The sequence below is a fragment of the Salvelinus namaycush genome, chromosome 40, assembly GCF_016432855.1.
Source record: "Salvelinus namaycush isolate Seneca chromosome 40, SaNama_1.0, whole genome shotgun sequence".
NCBI lineage: Eukaryota > Metazoa > Chordata > Actinopteri > Salmoniformes > Salmonidae > Salvelinus > Salvelinus namaycush.
Genome location: NC_052346.1, coordinates 17,079,715 through 17,097,457, shown reverse-complemented (window position 1 = coordinate 17,097,457; position 17,743 = coordinate 17,079,715). Strand labels below are relative to the sequence as shown.

The following is a 17,743-nucleotide window of genomic DNA, read 5'->3' as shown; positions in this document are numbered from 1 at the left end:
CGGAGCTTGTCTTCCACCCAACCCCCAGAACGGTCAAACGCAGTGTGTTTGTTGTAAATGTTCTGCATTCTTGGTTGCAATTAAAAAACTATTGTCAGATTACATCTGCATTCCATTATTAGTATGTCATTTCATTCATGACGTGATAATCTTAAGCAATAAGGCCCGTGGAGGTACCACAGCTAAGGGCTGTTCTTAGGCACAACGAAATGCCTGAACACAGCCCTTGGCCGTGGTACATTGGCCATACATCACAAACCCCTGAGGTACCTTATTGCTATTATAAACTGGTTACCAACGTAATTAGAGCAGTAAAAATAAATGTTATATCATACCCGTGGTATAGGGTATGATATACCACAGCTGTCAGCCAATCAGCATTCAGGGCTCAACCCTCCCAGTTTATAATAAAAATGGTATTCATTAGGCTAGTGTCTCTAGGATTAGAGAATGTATGTGATGGCCTCTAGATGGCAGCATAAGGACATGTTTGTAATTATCTGTCATTGCTCATATGAATGTTCAAAACAAGAATATTTGAAGTCATTTCTATTGCATCATCCAGAAATGTATACAATAATGTAGTTGTTTATTTCAAAGCATCTCATGACTTGCAAGTCGATAAACATGTTGAGAATTGTGGCACCAATATCAACTGTTTCCATCCTAAATAATTGCAAATATTTCAAAATAAATGTAATCGCAAAAATAAAACATAAGCAACAAATTATTTTTGAAAAAAAGAATAATAATCTAAGAGTACAATGCGTTGAATTTAAATTTCAGTACAAACACTCGCTTCAAAGTAAATTAGAATGTAGTAATGAACGTTAAACCATTAAAACAATATTCAAAGCAGCAGAATGATTGGAAATGCTGGGGTGGAGGGGTAATCTCAACCAAAGGAATGCAATAATAGTAAAAAATGTAGATATCTATTTTTGTAAGAATAAAAAAGTTCACACAGAGTAACAAGTTGTATATGGTCCAAATGTTTTGTTTTCTGTCTGGTAAAAGAACTGAAGAGTTGAAAACCAAGTTCCTGCTCATTGTTGCATTGCATCACCATGTTCATCTCAAGTCTCGAGAATTAACGTGCCTGAATGAATAAATGACAAGCTCTGCTCTACTTTGTCAGTACACAGCATATTACAAATCATATTGAAACTGTCATTTCCTCAAAACATCCACAGGCTCTGAACCATAAACCGTGTAAAATATATTTCTGGCCAGCTACATCCAACCCTTCAACAGTAGAGCAAAGTACACAACTTTGATGCAAAAAAATATATAATAATAATCTGCAAATCGGGGGGGAGGAGGGGGCAATCGGGGGGGGGGGTTGACTGCCATCCCCTGCCACCAGACATTGTCAGGCATGTAACAGTGTCCATCTTAAGCTAGATCTATGGTCCTCCAATTAAACTGACGCTAACTGAGTAGTCTGATGCCATTTAGCAGGTTTGTAAACATGCAGTGACAGACAACGAACTCTGATGTCACTGTTTTGACTGGTAAAGGAACTTCCTCCCCACAGTGCCACCTGTCCGCGTGGAATATTAGGTGCATAGGCAGGGACTGGCTTTGGCTTCTTTGGCTGTGTAACTGGAGGTGAGCCATAGTCACCAGATGACCTCACCAGATGACCACTCCAGACATTGTCTCAATGGATGAATAATATGGCAATTTAGAGATCCGGTTCAAGCTAGCCGTTTCCATGTTCATACCATTTCCTTCTTTGTCCTTTCTACCATGGCCAAGTAGTGTCAAGCCAAACCAGTTCATGCTAGCCCTTTCCTCGTCCTTCCTTCGGGGCTGGTTAGTGGTCAGTCAGTTTTTGAAGGCCCCACAGCGGCTGGCTCTGCAGATGAACTCTTTGAGCATGTTGCCATCGATCTGCCAGAATGCTGCAGTCTGGGTCACCTCTGTCAGGTGGTTCACACAGAACTTAAAGCAGAACTCCTCCAGGTCCTACAGGGAAGCGATCACATCCAGTCACAGTATGAACACGGGTACAGTATACAGCAGGTCAGCAACAAGCAGCCCGCGGGCCAAAACTGGCCCCCCAAGTGATTTTTTGGGGCCCCCTTAGTTTTGGGTCAGAAAAGACTAAAGTCACCAGGAATTCTGAAAAAAAACAACAGCTTAACGTAAGGTAATCAAGGTATCTTTGTTATTTTCAAATCAAATCTATTTTGGGGCTTAGTTTTATCCAATTTGTAGAGTACAACTTATAATTATGTTCCAGCACCCCCGACCATCCGCTACGCATAAAAAAAAAAAATTGGCCCGCGGCTGAATCCAGTTGCCTACCCCTGGTATACAGTACCTAAATATGTATAAGATGGTATACAAGGTCATCTGACTAATATGTCCATAATGACATGGCTAACGTCTCTCGTAGAAGGCAGCCTCAAGAAGCTTGTGGTAACCACTAAGCATTTGAGTGGTTAACCCTTAGTAGTGACACTCTGTCACAGTGTGTCTCACCTCAGCGTCGTATCGCACGGCGGCAGAGAGCAGAGAGAAGGCGTTCTCCACGGTGATGCCTCTCTTGATGATGTGTTGACATAGACGTTTCAGACGGTTCTCACAGTAGGATGTGGCCAGGTCCAACAGGCCTGAAACAGAGACATAGTTCGTACACACAGCGGCTTTCCTATGGATGGACTTTAACTCAATAAAGTCATTTGTTTTGAGTCTGGATGGATCCTAAACAGGATTCCTGCTTCAGTCCAACTCACCGATGGCGTCCTCTGGGGGCAGGTCTACGTTGTCAGTGTAGAGGAACTCCAAGAAGGAGCGGTAGACGGGGTAGGAGAACTGGTCGATCTCAATCACCTCCTTCATGTCCTCTGTCCAGTGGGACTGGAACATGGAGCGGAAGTGTTCACACCTGACAGAAACAATGGACACTTATGTTGTCGTGTTACGTCTACAGACAGGTTTTATTGTACCTGGTTGGTCCTATTGGAAAGGCTAAAACTAGAAAAGCTACATTTCTTAAAGACAATGTGTGTGCTTGCTTCAGCAGTATAATACAAATATTTTGGGGGGACTAAAATTCACATACCGGATCTTGAGCACGGCCTTGTGTACGTGGATGTATTTCCCGTCCACGCTGAACTTGAGGTCGGCCGTCTCAGGGCTGTCGAACTCTTTCCTCAGAGACTGGGCCACAGTCAGGAAGTCATCATGCTCTACGACAGAACACAACGCCTTAGCTGGGAATCATGGTGTGTGTGTGTGTGTGTGTGTGTGTGTGTGTGTGTGTGTGTGTGTAAGAAAGGGTTATCCTAGACCATTGGTTAGGGCAGTCCTTCTCAAATAGTGGGGCGCGCCCCCCTGGGGGGGCTCGGAGCGATGCCAGAGCGACCCCGGGGAACATGCTTTTTTTTGCCGCAGGGAGTAGCTTTTTTTTGCACCGAACAAGAGCACACAGCACAGAGCAGGAGATATGAAGTGCAGATAACAAACCCTTCAGAGACACCATGGAAAAATATTTAACAGGGATGAAAAGAAAGGCGGAGAGAGACGGAGATAATGAGACAAACGTAAGTCTCACGAAAGCTAAGACGAGGAAATATGACGACGCGTATGTAGCGATGGGCTTCACTGTGACTACGGTGGGAGAGGAGAAAAGACCGGTAATGTTTACTGTGTCTAAAAATGTTGGTAGCGGACAGCATGAAGCCAAATAAATGAAGGCGTCACTTAAAGACATTACACCCCAATCACGCTGATAAGCCGCCTGAGTTTTTTCAGCGAAAACGTGCCGAATATTGCCAACAATCGTCCCGCTTTGCAAAACGTTCTCATTGTAGCCATTAATCCTGACCTCCTCATTTTGATAAAAAAAAATCAGCACAAATTGTTTTATTCATTTTTGTTTTATAAGTTAGTGTTTCATATATTGTGCTCCTGAGTTAATGTTGCTGATCAATTTGAATTTATTATTATTTATTGATTATATTTTATTATATTTTTCAGTATCTAATGGTCAAAAAATGTTTAGTTTAAATAAGGCTTGAATTTTTATTTATTTTTCAGGCAAAGTGCACTTTAAGTCTTTTTTGTTACAGACTAAAAAACAATGTTAATAAAGTTATTCTTTGTTGTAAGTTGATCTATATTTCTTTCTTTTTTTGTTTTCTTTAATGTTAATAAGGATACAATGTTATGCAGAGGTGTACCTATAACAATTTTATTTACAGTAGCAGCGGAGAGTTGGGGGGGCGCGAAATGTTTACTTCTTCCTAGGGGGGGGCGTAACAGAAAATAATTGAGAAGCACTGGGTTAGGGGAACCTACTTAGAGATCAGAAAAAGAAAAAAAATCACACATTATAACCAAGTTACATACTGCACCTTTAAATAACATTGAATAAGTGATTAAATGAACTCACCCATGGAGAGTAGCCTCCACATGACAGACGGCGTAGCGAAGCAGGCGAAGACGTCGTCAGTGCAGGAGAAATGTGTGAGGTGTGGCAGCACGATGGATTGACCCCTACACTGGCCCCACATGTACACCTGGCCGCTCTGGGTCTTACAGGCAGATGTGTGTGTGGAGTGGCACGCCGCAATCTCCACTATCCTGCTGGGGGGGGGGGGGGGGGGGAGTGGGTTACACACACACACTCTACCAAGTAACAGTACTCTCCTGTGTCTTTTGACCGCTATAAGAAATTCTGTGATTCTTGAGTGCATTGTTTCTTTACACGTCTCCCTACTCTGTCTCTCTGTGCCACGCCTTTTCAGTGTTTTCCCTTGTCCTTTTGCTGCCTACAGCGGGCCTCTCTCCCTCTCCCCTTTAAGACGAAGACAGGAAACAGAAAAAGAGAAGGAAGAATGACAGGACACTGCTGAAGTCACTGGTGTTCCATGAATTTAACTAGATGGGATATACACTATATGTACTAAAGTATATGGACACCCCTTCGAATTAGTGGATTTGGCCATTTCAGCCACACCTGTTGCTGACAGGTGTATAAAAATCGAGCACACAGCCATGCAATCTCCATAGACAAACATTGGCAGTAGAATGAAGAGCTCCGTGACTTTCAACCTTGGCACTGTCATAGGACGCCACCTTTCCAACAAGTCAGTTCGTCAAATTTCTGCACTGCTAGAGCTGCTCAAGTCAACTAAGTGCTGTTATTATAGTGAAGTGGAAACGTCTAGGAGCAACAACGGCTCAGCCGCGAAGTGGTAGGCCACACAAGCTCACAGAACGGGACTGCCGAGTGCTGAAGCGTGTAGTGCGTGAAAATCATCTGTCCTTGGTTGCAACACTCACTACCGAGTTCCAAACTGCCACTGGAAGCAACATCAGCACAATAACTGTTCATCAGGAGCTTCATGAAATGGGTTTCTATGGCCGAACAGCCACACACAAGCCTAAGATCACCATGCGCAATGCCAAGCGTCAACTGGAGCGTCATTAGACTCTGGAGCAGCAGAAATGCGTTCTCTGGAGTGATGAATCACGCTTCACCATCTGGCAGTCAGGTGGACGAATCTGGGTTTGGCAGATGCCAGGACAAAGCTACCTGTCCCAATGGATAGTGTAAACTGTAAAGTTTGGTGGAAGAGGAATAATGGTCTGGAGCTGTTTTTCCATGGTTGGGGCTAGGCCCCTTAGTTCCAGTGACGGGAAATCTTAACACTACAGCATACAATGACATTCTAGACCATTCTGTGCTCCCAACTTTGTGGAAGGCCCTTTCCTGTTTCAGCATGACAATACCCCCAGGCACAAAGCGAGTTCCATACAGAAATGGCTTGTCAAGATCGGTGTGGAAGAACTTGTCTGGCCTGCACAGAGCCCTGACCTCAACCCCATCGAACACCTTTGGAATGAATTGGAACGCAGACTGCGAGCCAGGCCTGATCGGCCAACATCACTGCCCGACCTCACTAATGCTTGTGGCTGAATGGAAGCAAGTCCCCGCAGCAATCTTCCAACCTCGAATAGAAAGCCTTCCCAGAAGAGTGGAGGCTGTTATAGCAACAAAGGGGGGACCAAGTCCATATTAATGCCCATGATTTTGGAATGAGATGTTGGATGAGGTGTCCACATACTTTTGGTCATGTAGTGTAGCTTATGTCAGAATTGATTTTTCGCAGCAGGTTAGGAGAATTAACGTAGCAGGTTAGGAGTATTAGGTTAGGGTTAGCTAAAATATTATACTTTGACGTCAATTTGACAAACTGTATTCTATCTAGCCATGACCGTATTCCATGGACATAGAAGATTGCTGGTTTTATTGTGCCCACTGTCTTGTAGCTTGATCTCAAGGCCAGCCTGAGGCTCATTCGAGTGTTGACATGTTACACAACGTTCAGAGATAGAAATGAACATGACAAATGTCCACGATCTATTCCGAATTAAATCCCAATAACTGGTTTGCATGTTTTCAGTGAAAAGTTCATGCTTGTCAAGTGTCAAAACCATTTGTACCCCAGCCCACAACATAATGGCCCCATCTCTCCCCTCCATTCTAGTTTTGCTTCATTGTGACAGGGATAATGTAAACTCAGAGAGACAGATTATTCCAGATCTGGTGTGTGAGCCAATGTTTGGACAATGCAGTGTTACGGTATGGATCCCTACTGGATGGAATACAACAGAGAAGGTGAAGAGAAAAGAGAACTAACCATTGGTCTCTGAAAGATGACAGTATCAACTGGGGCTTTTAGTGGGCGGTAGTAGACACCAGAGCTACATCTCAATCCTGTGAGTGTGTTCTCTCCCTTACCTCTCCTTCTCAGCCATGATTTGTACAGGACTGAGCTGGTTGCTCTTGTTGCCAGTACCCAGCTGTCCGTAGGTGTTAGCCCCCCAGGCATACAGCAGGCCCTCGTCGGTTAGAGCCAGGGAGTGGGCGTAGCCTGACGCAATCTGGAAGACAAGTCCTTAAGGGTTTTACACAGTGGGAGTGGACAGCAACAAGGCTCTGGGCTCAATTCTGTTTTGTATTAGTTTGAGTTGAAGTAGACATGAGTAGACGATTCAGACAGAGACATACAGTGGGGCAAAAAAGTATTTAGTCAGCCACCAATTGTGCAAGTTCTCCCACTTAAAAAGATGAGGCCTGTAATTTTCATCATAGGTACACTTCAACTATGACAGACAAAATGAGAAAAAAAATCCAGAAAAAATCACATTGTAGGATTTTTAATTTATTTATTTGCAAATGATGGTGGAAAATAAGTATTTGGTCAATAACAAAAGTTTATCTCAATACTTTGTTATATACCCTTTGTTGGCAATGACAGAGGTCAAACGTTTTCTGTAAGTCTTCACAAGGTTTTCACACACTGTTGCTGGTATTTTGGCCCATTCCTCCATGCAGATCTCCTCTAGAGCAGTGATGTTTTGGGGCTGTTGCTGGGCAACACGGACTTTCAACTCCCTCCAAAGATTTTCTATGGGGTTGAGATCTGGAGACTGGCTAGGCCACTCCAGGACCTTGAAATGCTTCTTACGAAGCCACTCCTTCGTTGCCCGGGCGGTGTGTTTGGGATCATTGTCATGCTGAAAGACCCAGCCACGTTTCATCTTCAATGCCCTTGCTGATGGAAGGAGGTTTTCACTCAAAATCTCACGATACATGTCCCCATTCATTCTTTCCTTTACACGGATCAGTCGTCCTGGTCCCTTTGCAGAAAAACAGCCCCAAAGCATGATGCTTCACAGTAGGTATGGTGTTCTTTGGATGCAACTCAGCATTCTTTGTCCTCCAAACACGACGAGTTAAGTTTTTACCAAAAAGTTATATTTTGGTTTCATCTGACCATATGACATTCTCCCAATCTTCTTCTGGATCATCCAAATGCAAACTTCAGACGGGCCTGGACATGTACTGGCTTAAGCAGGGGGACACGTCTGGCACTGCAGGATTTGAGTCCCTGGCGGCGTAGTGTGTTACTGATGGTAGGCTTTGTTACTTTGGTCCCAGCTCTCTGCAGGTCATTCACTAGGTCCCCCCGTGTGGTTCTGGGATTTTTGCTCACCGTTCTTGTGATCATTTTGACCCCACGGGGTGAGATCTTGCGTGGAGCCCCAGATCGAGGGAGATTATCAGTGGTCTTGTATGTCTTCCATTTCCTAATAATTGCTCCCACAGTTGATTTCTTCAAACCAAGCTGCTTACCTATTGCAGATTCAGTCTTCCCAGCCTGGTGCAGGTCTACAATTTTGTTTCTGGTGTCCTTTGACAGCTCTTTGGTCTTGGCCATAGTGGAGTTTGGAGTGTGACTGTTTGAGGTTGTGGACAGGTGTCTTTTATACTGATAACAAGTTCAAACAGGTGCCATTAATACAGGTAACGAGTGGAGGACAGAGGAGCCTGTTAAATAAGAAGAAGTTACAGGTCTGTGAGAGCCAGAAATCTTGCTTGTTTGTAGGTGACCAAATACTTATTTTCCACCATAATTTGCAAATAAATTCATTAAAAATCCTACAATGTGATTTTATGGATTTTTTTTCTCATTTTGTCTGTCATAGTTGAAGTGTACCTATGATGAAAATTACAGGCCTCTCTCATCTTTTTAAGTGGGAGAACTTGCACAATTGGTGGCTGACTAAATACTTTTTTGCCCCACTGTACAGGTGGTAGTAGTGTACACTACTGTCCAGTCTTACCTGTAGTACACAGAGACCCTGGAGGGCTGCCAGGCGACAGGGGGTCAGCTGGTTACCGTTGTTGCCCACTCCCAGCTGGCCATTCCCATTGTAGCCCCAGCCAAACACCTGCAACACACACAGGCCACGGTAGTCAGCAATATCTTCCTTTATGTGTATGGTGCTATATAACATTTTGCTTTGACTTTCACTGGACTGGAGGGAACTATCCAATATAAACCCATCCTTCCCAAGGGCTTGGTCTCTCACCTCCCCGTTGTCGAGCACGGCCATAGAGGAGGTCTGTCCACAGGCGATGCCCATCACCACTTTACCCTGCAGGCAGTTGGTCACCCTGCGGGGGGTTGGCTGGTTGGCTGTGGCACCTGAACCCACCTGGCCACAGTTGTTGTAACCCCATGCAAACACCTAGCAGATACAATCATATACACACTGACTGTCAACCCTGTACACACAATCACACCTCGTGACCAGTGATCCTAGGTAACGATGATATTAGGTAATGTTGTAACTACCCCTTTACAGTGCTGAGTAACATTTCAACACATCCAAGATAGATATTTAGGGCTACTTTTGGAAATCATTAGTCATTTCTACATCAACTCTTCAATCGTGTGTGAGACCCGGCCAGTGGGCCTGGGTTAGATGCAGCCCGCCTGGACACAGTGAACTGAGATAATACCTTCCTAACCTGCTGCTGGGACAAACATAAACCACTTAAAGAGACAGACAGCCAAGACAAGTGATCACTGATCAGCCCTGGTCAGAAAACTTGAACCTGACAGGGTTCCATAGTGCACTCCACACACTGACAGGCTACACACGACCTCCACCAATGCTACACACGACCTCCACCAACAGTGTTTTTTTCCTCTTGAACATTATGTACCTAGCAGTAGCACTGTGGCAGTAGCATTAAGACGCTGACATCTTGAAACAGGCTTATTTCAGGGTTACAAGTGCATGTAAAAGGACTTAAACAAGCATTTCCCCTCTTCTATCCCCTCACCTCTCCATCGTGTGTCAGGGCCAGAGAGTGATGGGACCCACAGGCCACGTGTGTTATTTTCTTGTTCTGCAGGTTGGTTGAAACCAGGATGGGTGACACCCCCTGGTTGGTGGTCCCGTTGCCCAGCTGGCTGTATCCATTGTGCCCCCAGGCAAACAACTCTCCCCCTGGGAGACAAACGCACCAAAGTAACACAGAGCTATTTAAGTGAGCTGCACTATGACAATTATACTGACTTTTGGTAAAGTTCTAGTAACGTGCCAATGTTGCCATTTGGTGGTGGTAAAAACAGGTAAGGCAAGTGGGCAGCATACCTTCTGTGGCCAGTAAGACGTGTGGTCCACTGCCATAGCTGAGACTGACCACCTTCTTGCCTCGGAGGAAGTCTAGTTTCTTAGGGACCATGGTGCTCTGACTGTCTCCTGTCCCCAGACAGTTACTGCAGTTCAGCCCAAACACAAACACCTACAGGGAGATCAGCGACAAAGATGAAGAGAAGGCAGGGAGAGGATGCCATTACATGTAATTATATTTATTTAACCAAGAAACTCCACTCAGTAACCATTTCCACTGCTTTCCAGAGAGTTCTGCACTACATAAAAAGTTATTCTATACAATCGAGACACCCCCAGTCTCACCTCATCGTCCTGGGTGATGTAGATGGCTTCGTTGGCTGAGGTTCCGAAGACACAGGCCTGCCTGATGCGGGAGACCTCCTGAGCCCCCAGCAGGGTGAAGAGGGGCCACTTCCCCACGTCCACCATCGCTGGGTACCTCACTCTGGCTCTCCGCGGTGGGGGGGTCGGGGTGAGGACGGGGGACACAGGGGAGGGAGAAGCAGGGGCTGTGAGGCCACCACTGTCCCCGCTAACACTGTTACAAGACAACCATCAAAAGACAGACACGTACAAAACACTGTGTCTTAGTCTAAACCTCAGTGGTGAGGCACCCTGGTTTCAATGAAGGTATTCATAAATATGTTAATAATTGCTCAAAGGCTTGTGCAGTAAGTTAGACATGACTTCAGGACTTTATAATGCTATCTCTGGATGCTCACGATGATATCGACATGGTTTTAAATAGTTTTGGGCCATACAGACAACATGCAGATGGAGATGGAATGGCTACTTTATTTGGCAAACGTTCCCATCCAGATCTTTTAACTGTCTCATACAGTTGGTTAAATAATTGGATGAATAGCCAGGTAACGTTAGCTAACTACGTAAGTACTGCAGATCCAATGCATCCCTGGCCATGCACTCTGTTTACCATCGGGATTACAATCGTGTATCTTAGCCACAATATATGCGGCATCCATTAGCCTCCTATCTGGATAACAGTAACGTTAGTTAGCTTACCTTCTGCCAGGTAGCAAACTAGCTTGCGACATGTCTGGTCAAGCTAGCGATGCACTACGTTGAAGGCTGCACCCATGGCAGCCTCCCTTTGCTGTTTACCGTTCGCTGGCTATCTACAAAGCAAGCTAGCCTAGCACCTAGCTGGCTAGATTCAGCGCTGACTAATAGCTAACAAGCTGTAACGTTACTGTACCTAAAGCATCGCTCCATATCATCAAGAAAACTGAGGAGAGAAACAAGAAAGATACATTTAACCGCTCGACTATTAATAAACCTACCTCAAGTAAATATGATTTGAAAGCACGATTACCAGAATAAAGCTGTCACTTCGTTGTTGTCGTCGCTGATGTAAGGATGCCAAATGTACCAGGCAGCAGCTTTGAGTTTAGCGAGTTTTGTGCTCGAGCCCCAGTCCAGATCGTTGGTCCAGATGGACACACTCTGACGTCATGGGCAAAAGAAGGTGACCATGTTTATATTCTGAAACTCAAACTCAGTTTTATTCACGTTGAGTGAGTCTCTAGTCACCGGAGGGCAGCAGCAAGTGAGCACACCTGACGCTTTCACGCCTACTCCCAGACAAAAATACAAAAACTATTTAAAATCGAGAAGAGCCACTGGTTGCACATATCACCGAATCTCCTTTTGTTGATGCAAATCAGAGACTACCGAGGAAGACCCAACAAACCAACATTGTTCAGAAGCTGAGGTGGGACTGCCGTACTTCCTATTTACCTTCTACATCAGACCCTGCTTTGCCTAGCCAAGTGTGTCTGTCATGGGGCTGCTTCTATCCAAGAGGGACATCAAGAGGACTCCCACTGTTGTTCTGATGGGCCTGGGCTCATCTGGGAAGTCCACCCTGCTCTTCAGGCTCAAGACAGGGTTGGTGATGGATACTTCCCCCACCGTGGGCTTCAACGTGGTGACCCTGGATCTGAACAAGAAAACGGCCTTGACCGTGTGGGATGTGGGAGGACAGGGCGAGATGAGGGCCAACTGGAGGTGAGTTGTTGGTTCTGTGCTATTCTATTTCTGTTTTAGCCCAGTACTACGAACACATCCCATTCCACTAATCATAATGCCTGTTATTAGACTGAATAAAAAATATAAAACAACAATTAACAATTTTACTGAGTCACAGTAAATCAGTCAATTGAATTAAATAGGCTCTAATCTATGGATTTCACATGACTAGGCAGGGGTGTGGGCCTGCGAGGGCATAGGCCCATCCACTAGGGAGCCAGGCCCAGCCAATCAGAATAATGTTTTTCCCTGCACAAACGGGCTGTATTAGACAGTTTCATCTACTGTCTGGGTGGCTGGTCTCAGACGATCCCGCAGGTGAAGCCGGATGTGGAGGTCCTGGGCTGGCGGGGTTATACGTGGTCTGCGGTTGTGAGGCCAGTTGGACGCAATTTCTCTAAAATGACGTTGGAGGTAGCTTATGGTAGAGAAATGAACATTCAATACTCTGGCAACAGCTCTGGTGGACATTTATGCAGTTAGCATGCCAATTTCATGCTCCCTCAACTTGACATCTGTGGAATTTTGTTGCGACAACTGCACATTTTAGTGGCCTTATTGTCCCCAGCATAAGGTGCATCTGTGTAATGATCATGCTGTTTAATCAGCTTCTTAATATGTCACACCTGTCAGCTGGATGGATTATCTTGGCAAAGAAGAAATGCTCACTAACAGGGATGTTAACAAATTTGTGCACAAAATTTGAGATGAGGCTTTTTGTGCGTATGGAAAATGTATGGGATCTTATTTCAGCTCATGAAACATGGGACCAACACTATGTTGAGTTTATATTTTTGTTCAGTGTAGTTTAAAGCAGGTGAGATAGTTAAAGTCTAGAACAAATAAATGCACATTCTGTCTCCGGTCCCATGATCAGGTTGGTAGAGTACTGGAATAGAATAACCTTTTATTCTCAACTAATGACTTGCTAAAATTGCTATATCATTAGCTAGACACTACCCTAGTTCTATAATTGGCAGGTACTACCTGGAGGGCTGTAAGGCTATGGTGTTCGTGGTGGACAGTAGTGACCGGGCCAGTATAGGGGACGCTCAGAAGGCTCTGAAGAATGTCCTGTCAGACGACAACATGAAGGGAATACCTCTGATGGTGCTGGCTAACAAGAAGGACCTCCCCAACACCATGAACATCAGAGAGGTGTCCAACCAGCTGGAGCTGCCCAGCTACAAAGACCGAGCCTGGCAGATCCAGGCATGCAGCGGCCTGAAGGGAATGGGGCTCCAGCAAGCCTTCCTCTCTGTGGCCAAACTCATCAAGAAGAGCTGAGAGGAGACACGTCAGTGGAGATATCATTGTGTGAGAGACACTTGACAAGTCGGAGATACTGACTATATAGTGCACTACCTTAAACTAGAACAATATGAAAGTACCTCAGAAGTAGTGCACTATAAAGAGAATAGGGTGCCATTTGAAATGCAGATAACGGAACAATGATTGTGGAAGAGCCAGGATTCTCAATCCAATTATGAACTAAACGCAGGATCCATATTTGGGCATTTTGATTGTGCGATCAACATGGTTGAGATTTAACACTTAACATCACAGCAGTTAAATGTGCCTGCTAAGGGAGACTGGCGAGTATTGTTACACTGTGGAGATGTGGGGAAAGATAGCTAGGGAAAATAATATAAAGTTAAGTATCTTCAAACAAAAATATTAATGATAAACTAATAAAACATGCTAAACCGAATGTAAATGTCTGTCTGCTAAATGGCATATTATTTGTGTGTAGCCAGGCTTTTCTGTGTAGTGGGCGTGCTAATGCCTATTATGTACATACAAAATAATGTCTATTTCTGCTTCTTTGGGGCTTGGTAGGAGGGGTGAAGTCGTTTGAGTGACAACCATGATTGCCACAGCAGCAGTCCAGGCACCACCACCCACACCCCATTGAAGAAGACCAGGTAGATCCATAAGTAGAGCCAGTGGTCTGTGTTGAGGTTGGGGCTGCCTGCCAGCCAGTCTGGACAGAAGGTCATCCAGCCTCCGTACAACTCACACACACACAACGTGATCTGGACAAAGTGCCTGAAAACAAACATGGAGAACTATTCACCTGGGGGGCCAGACTGTGCAACAACAAGACAAGCTAAAAACACACGTTGACTGTTGAGATTCAAAACAAACAATGACAAGTTTACTTAGGTTGATAACCAACTTGAGCCCAGGCTATATTTTCCATGTACAGTGCATTAGGAAAGTATTCAGACCCCTTGACTTTTTCCACATTTTGTTACATTAAAGCCACATTCTAAAATGGATTAAATTGGGGGGGGGGGGGGGGGGGGGGGTTCTCAGCAATCTACACACAATTTCCAATAATGACACAGCAAAAACAGGTTTGACATGTATTAATAACTGATATCACATTTACATAAGTATTCAGACACTATACTCAGTACTTTGAAGCAACTTTGGTAGCGATTACAGCCTCGAGTCTTGGATATGCTACAAGCTTGGCACACCTGTTTTTGGGGAGTTTCTCCCATTCTTCTCTGCAGATCCTCTCAAGATCTGTCAGGTTGGATGGGGAGCGTCACTGCACAGCTATTTCCAGGTCTCTCCAGAGATGTTTGATCGATTTCATGTCCGGGCTCTGGCTGAGCTTCTCAAGGAAATCCAGAGACTTGTCCCGAAACCACTCCTGTTGTCTTGGCTGTGTGCTTAGGGTGGTTGTCCTGTTGCCCCAGTCTGAGGTCCTGAGCAGGTTTTCATCAAGGATCTCTCTGTACTTTGCTCCGTTCATCTTTCGCTCGATCCTGACTAGTCTCCTAGTTTCCGCCGCTGTAAAACATCCCCACAGCATGATGCTGCCAGGTTTCCTCCAGACGTGACGCTTTGCATTCAGGCCAAAGAGTTCAATATTGATTTCATCAGACCAGAGAATCTTGTTTCTCATGGTCTGAGAGTCTTTAGGTGCCTTTTGGCATACTCCAAGCGGGCTGCCATGTGCAATTTACTGAGGAGTGGCTTCCGTCTGGCCACTCTACCATAAAGGCCTGATTGGAGGAGTGCTGCAGAGATGGTTGTCCTTCTGGAAGGTTCTCCCATCTCCACATAGGAACTCTGGAGCTCTGTCAGAGTGACCATCGGGTTCTTGGTCACCACGACCAAGGCCATTCTCCCAATTGCTCAGTTTGGATGGGCGGCCAGCTCTAGGAAGAGTCTTGGTGATTACAAACTTCTTCCATTTAAGAATGATGGAGGCCACTGTGTTCTTGGCAACCTTCAACAATGCAAAAAATGTTTGGTACCCTTCCCCAGATCTGTGCTTTGACACAATCCTGTCTCGGAGCACTTCGGACAATTCCTTCGACCTCATGGCTTGGTTTTTGCTCTGACATGCACTGCCAACTGTGGGACATCGACAAGTGTGTGCCTTTCCAAATCATGTCCAATCTATTGAATTTACCACAGGTGGACTCCAATCAAGTTGTAGAAACATCAAGGATGATCAATGGAAACAGGATGCCCCCGGAGCTCAATTTCGAGTCTCATAGCAAAAAATCCTTACGTAAATAATGTATATTTTAATATTTTAATAAATGTTTAAAAAGTGTTTGTCCTGTTTTCGCTTTGTCATTATTGGTATTGTTTGTAGATTGAGGGGAAAACAGTATTTCATTTTAGAATACGGCTGTAATGTAACAATGTGGAAAAAGGGGTCTGAATACTTTCCAAATGCACATTACATCTATGTATATGGTAATAGGTCATTCAACACACCACATGCTGAAGACAGACGCTATAAAAATTTAAATTGTGACTTGCTAATGGTATGTAAACACTCGTTTGTGTAGTGGGACAATTCTGTATATAATTAGTGTTCTCTATAAAGAAATATGGTTCCAATATAGAAATGAATGGCATAAAGCATGAGAAAAGCCTAACAATGAAGCATATTTAGTACCAGTGTTCCTACCTGTAGTGTTTGTCCTTGACGATGGCATAGACAAGCACCAGCGCCAGGATGCCATCCAGGACCACCGTCAGCAGCTCCAAGGAGACGATGGTGGGGTCAGAGTGGAGCCAGCGCTCATCTGCCTTTCCATACTCCTTCCCTACATAGACAGGATATCTGTTAGAGCAGTATCTCAATAGATTCCTGGGGGACCCCAGGGCCAGAGGGTGCACGTTTTTGTTCTACTCCAACAGTGATTGATATTCCATTCCTGTATATTATTCAGTTTGTGAGCATTTTAATACTATGTCCACTAGATGTCTCCCCACAACCAGGCTCCAAAGCACATCTCAAACACACGCACCATTGTTAATAATTTATTTTGCATGATAAAAAACAAAAAAACAATACAGTACTATAAATTATTTTGTTTAATCCATGTTTTCTATATTGCACAGTCAAGGTAGCCTACTTACAAAGTTCAGCAAAAATATTGTCTGAAGTTGCCACGGTTCCAACAAGTGACATGTAAACAAAGGGTCCTTCCTGTAAGAACAAACAGTAGAAAGAGTCAAATAAGAGCTGCAAATTAACTTTCTATGTTGACAACGCCTTCTCACTCACGGCACACACTCACCAAGGTAATGTGAACAATTGCGTCGTAGAAAAGCCACACGAGCACCCATCTATCAGTTCCAGAGCATTTTCTTCCCCATATATGCGCGAGGATGTATCCCACGACGAACTGAGCGGAGCAGGCCAACAGAGAATAAACCGTCACGGGAGTAAAGAGAGATTGGGTTTCTTTAAACGCCGCCGATACCATTTTCACAGAAAACTCGACTCAAACCATGCAAATTACTATTTGAATTTACAACTATTGTCTCGTCCATAAAGCTAGATAGAGGACTCATCTTTGTATATGTGCCATTATAGCGTCTGCCTGCCCTGCCGATGCTGTCAATCTCAATTTTGAAGTAGTATATTTTCTTCTTCATGATTGGCTGATCCGTCCTGATGACCCGGTTGGACAAGACGCTAACAGAGACACCAGGCGGGATCATTCAATGAAGTTGGAAGTCCCACCCAGTTGACTTCATTACAATGGTGGAAGCCCTCAATGGCGCTTCCCATCTTAATATATATTTTGGCCACTAGAGGCCTCTATCCTTCTCTATGGTCTTGTCCCAAAAGGATTCCGTAGCCGTCTCCCCCCTGCACCACAGTGTCACGCTGTGAGAAGTACATGATTGGCTGTCGGATAAATCTCTACTTTTGTGGGCCCCCTTAAGAGAAAATGAAGAGGGAGCTGAAGTTGGTGAACCAGAGGCGAAGCGAGTGTTGACTCCGCCCAAAATCTGTCCGCTTGAAAATAAGCGTTTAAGCAGACCAAGTGAGGAGTTTTTGTATGGGGGGGGGGGGGGGGGGGGGGCAGCAATGAGTGTCGAATCTAGTGAAGATACAAGTTAATTGCTATTTCGATAGGTAAGGCTTATTTGATAAAATATAAATTTCATAATACTTAAATTACTAAGAGTGTACTGATGTCCTGCACGTGACATTGCGACGATTTTTTTCTATCGGTTGTGCCAGTTCATACGGGTATCTGCACTCTCATTGGCTAGAATGTTCCCATCCGATCTCGCCTGCAGCATGCCTTTCGCCTTTGCGAAATTGTTAGCGGTCAGTCGACCATCTTGCCACGCCGATTGTAGATTAAGCCAGGAGAGGGTCAGGAATCAGAACCTCGGACAGCAAATTGGACAGCGATTGACAATA

The 17,743-nt window shown here is 44.7% G+C and overlaps 3 protein-coding genes across 7 annotated transcripts; 1 reads left to right on the top strand and 2 right to left on the bottom strand.

The window, feature by feature from the left end:
• Window positions 1–568: 568 nt before the first annotated feature.
• Window positions 569–12,429, bottom strand: LOC120033610 (RCC1 and BTB domain-containing protein 1-like). 5 transcript variants are annotated; one of them, XM_038980033.1, is made up of 13 exons: window positions 11,327–12,429; window positions 11,210–11,239; window positions 10,297–10,531; window positions 9,973–10,123; window positions 9,659–9,825; window positions 8,899–9,057; window positions 8,650–8,757; window positions 6,761–6,903; window positions 4,406–4,599; window positions 3,074–3,200; window positions 2,745–2,896; window positions 2,491–2,621; window positions 569–1,971 (listed from the first exon to the last, which is right to left on the bottom strand). In XM_038980033.1, the coding sequence occupies exons 2-13, from the start codon at window positions 11,224–11,226 to the stop codon at window positions 1,831–1,833; spliced, it is 1,725 nt and encodes a 574-aa protein (XP_038835961.1). In that variant the 5' UTR covers window positions 11,227–11,239; window positions 11,327–12,429; the 3' UTR covers window positions 569–1,830. The 5 variants fall into 5 exon arrangements, with proteins under 5 accessions (XP_038835961.1, XP_038835962.1, XP_038835963.1 ...); XM_038980034.1 differs by having other exon boundaries at window positions 4,406–4,596; window positions 11,210–12,429; XM_038980035.1 differs by lacking the exon at window positions 11,210–11,239 and having other exon boundaries at window positions 11,295–12,429.
• On the top strand, window positions 11,251–13,753 carry LOC120033615 (ADP-ribosylation factor-like protein 11). The gene is made up of 2 exons (XM_038980046.1): window positions 11,251–12,021; window positions 13,023–13,753. The coding sequence occupies exons 1-2, from the start codon at window positions 11,795–11,797 to the stop codon at window positions 13,327–13,329; spliced, it is 534 nt and encodes a 177-aa protein (XP_038835974.1). The 5' UTR covers window positions 11,251–11,794; the 3' UTR covers window positions 13,330–13,753.
• Window positions 12,818–16,993, bottom strand: LOC120033614 (emopamil-binding protein-like). The gene is made up of 4 exons (XM_038980045.1): window positions 16,602–16,993; window positions 16,441–16,510; window positions 15,986–16,124; window positions 12,818–14,091 (listed from the first exon to the last, which is right to left on the bottom strand). The coding sequence occupies exons 1-4, from the start codon at window positions 16,788–16,790 to the stop codon at window positions 13,854–13,856; spliced, it is 636 nt and encodes a 211-aa protein (XP_038835973.1). The 5' UTR covers window positions 16,791–16,993; the 3' UTR covers window positions 12,818–13,853.
• Window positions 16,994–17,743: the final 750 nt, after the last annotated feature.

Coding starts and splice junctions, on each gene's coding strand:
- LOC120033610 (XM_038980033.1), bottom strand. Junction 10,124..10,296: donor ACATCACCCAGGACGATGAG/GTGAGACTGGGG, acceptor ATCTCCCTGTAG/GTGTTTGTGTTTGGGCTGAA. Junction 2,897..3,073: donor AAGGCCGTGCTCAAGATCCG/GTATGTGAATTT, acceptor TGTTTCTGTCAG/GTGTGAACACTTCCGCTCCA.
- LOC120033615 (XM_038980046.1), top strand. CDS start 11,795: ATGGGGCTGCTTCTATCCAAGAGGGACATCAAGAGGACTCCCACTGTT. Junction 12,022..13,022: donor GAGATGAGGGCCAACTGGAG/GTGAGTTGTTGG, acceptor TATAATTGGCAG/GTACTACCTGGAGGGCTGTA.
- LOC120033614 (XM_038980045.1), bottom strand. CDS start 16,790: ATGGTATCGGCGGCGTTTAAAGAAACCCAATCTCTCTTTACTCCCGTG. Junction 16,511..16,601: donor CAATTGTTCACATTACCTTG/GTGAGTGTGTGC, acceptor TTGTTCTTACAG/GAAGGACCCTTTGTTTACAT. Junction 14,092..15,985: donor GTCAAGGACAAACACTACAG/GTAGGAACACTG, acceptor GTTTGTTTTCAG/GCACTTTGTCCAGATCACGT.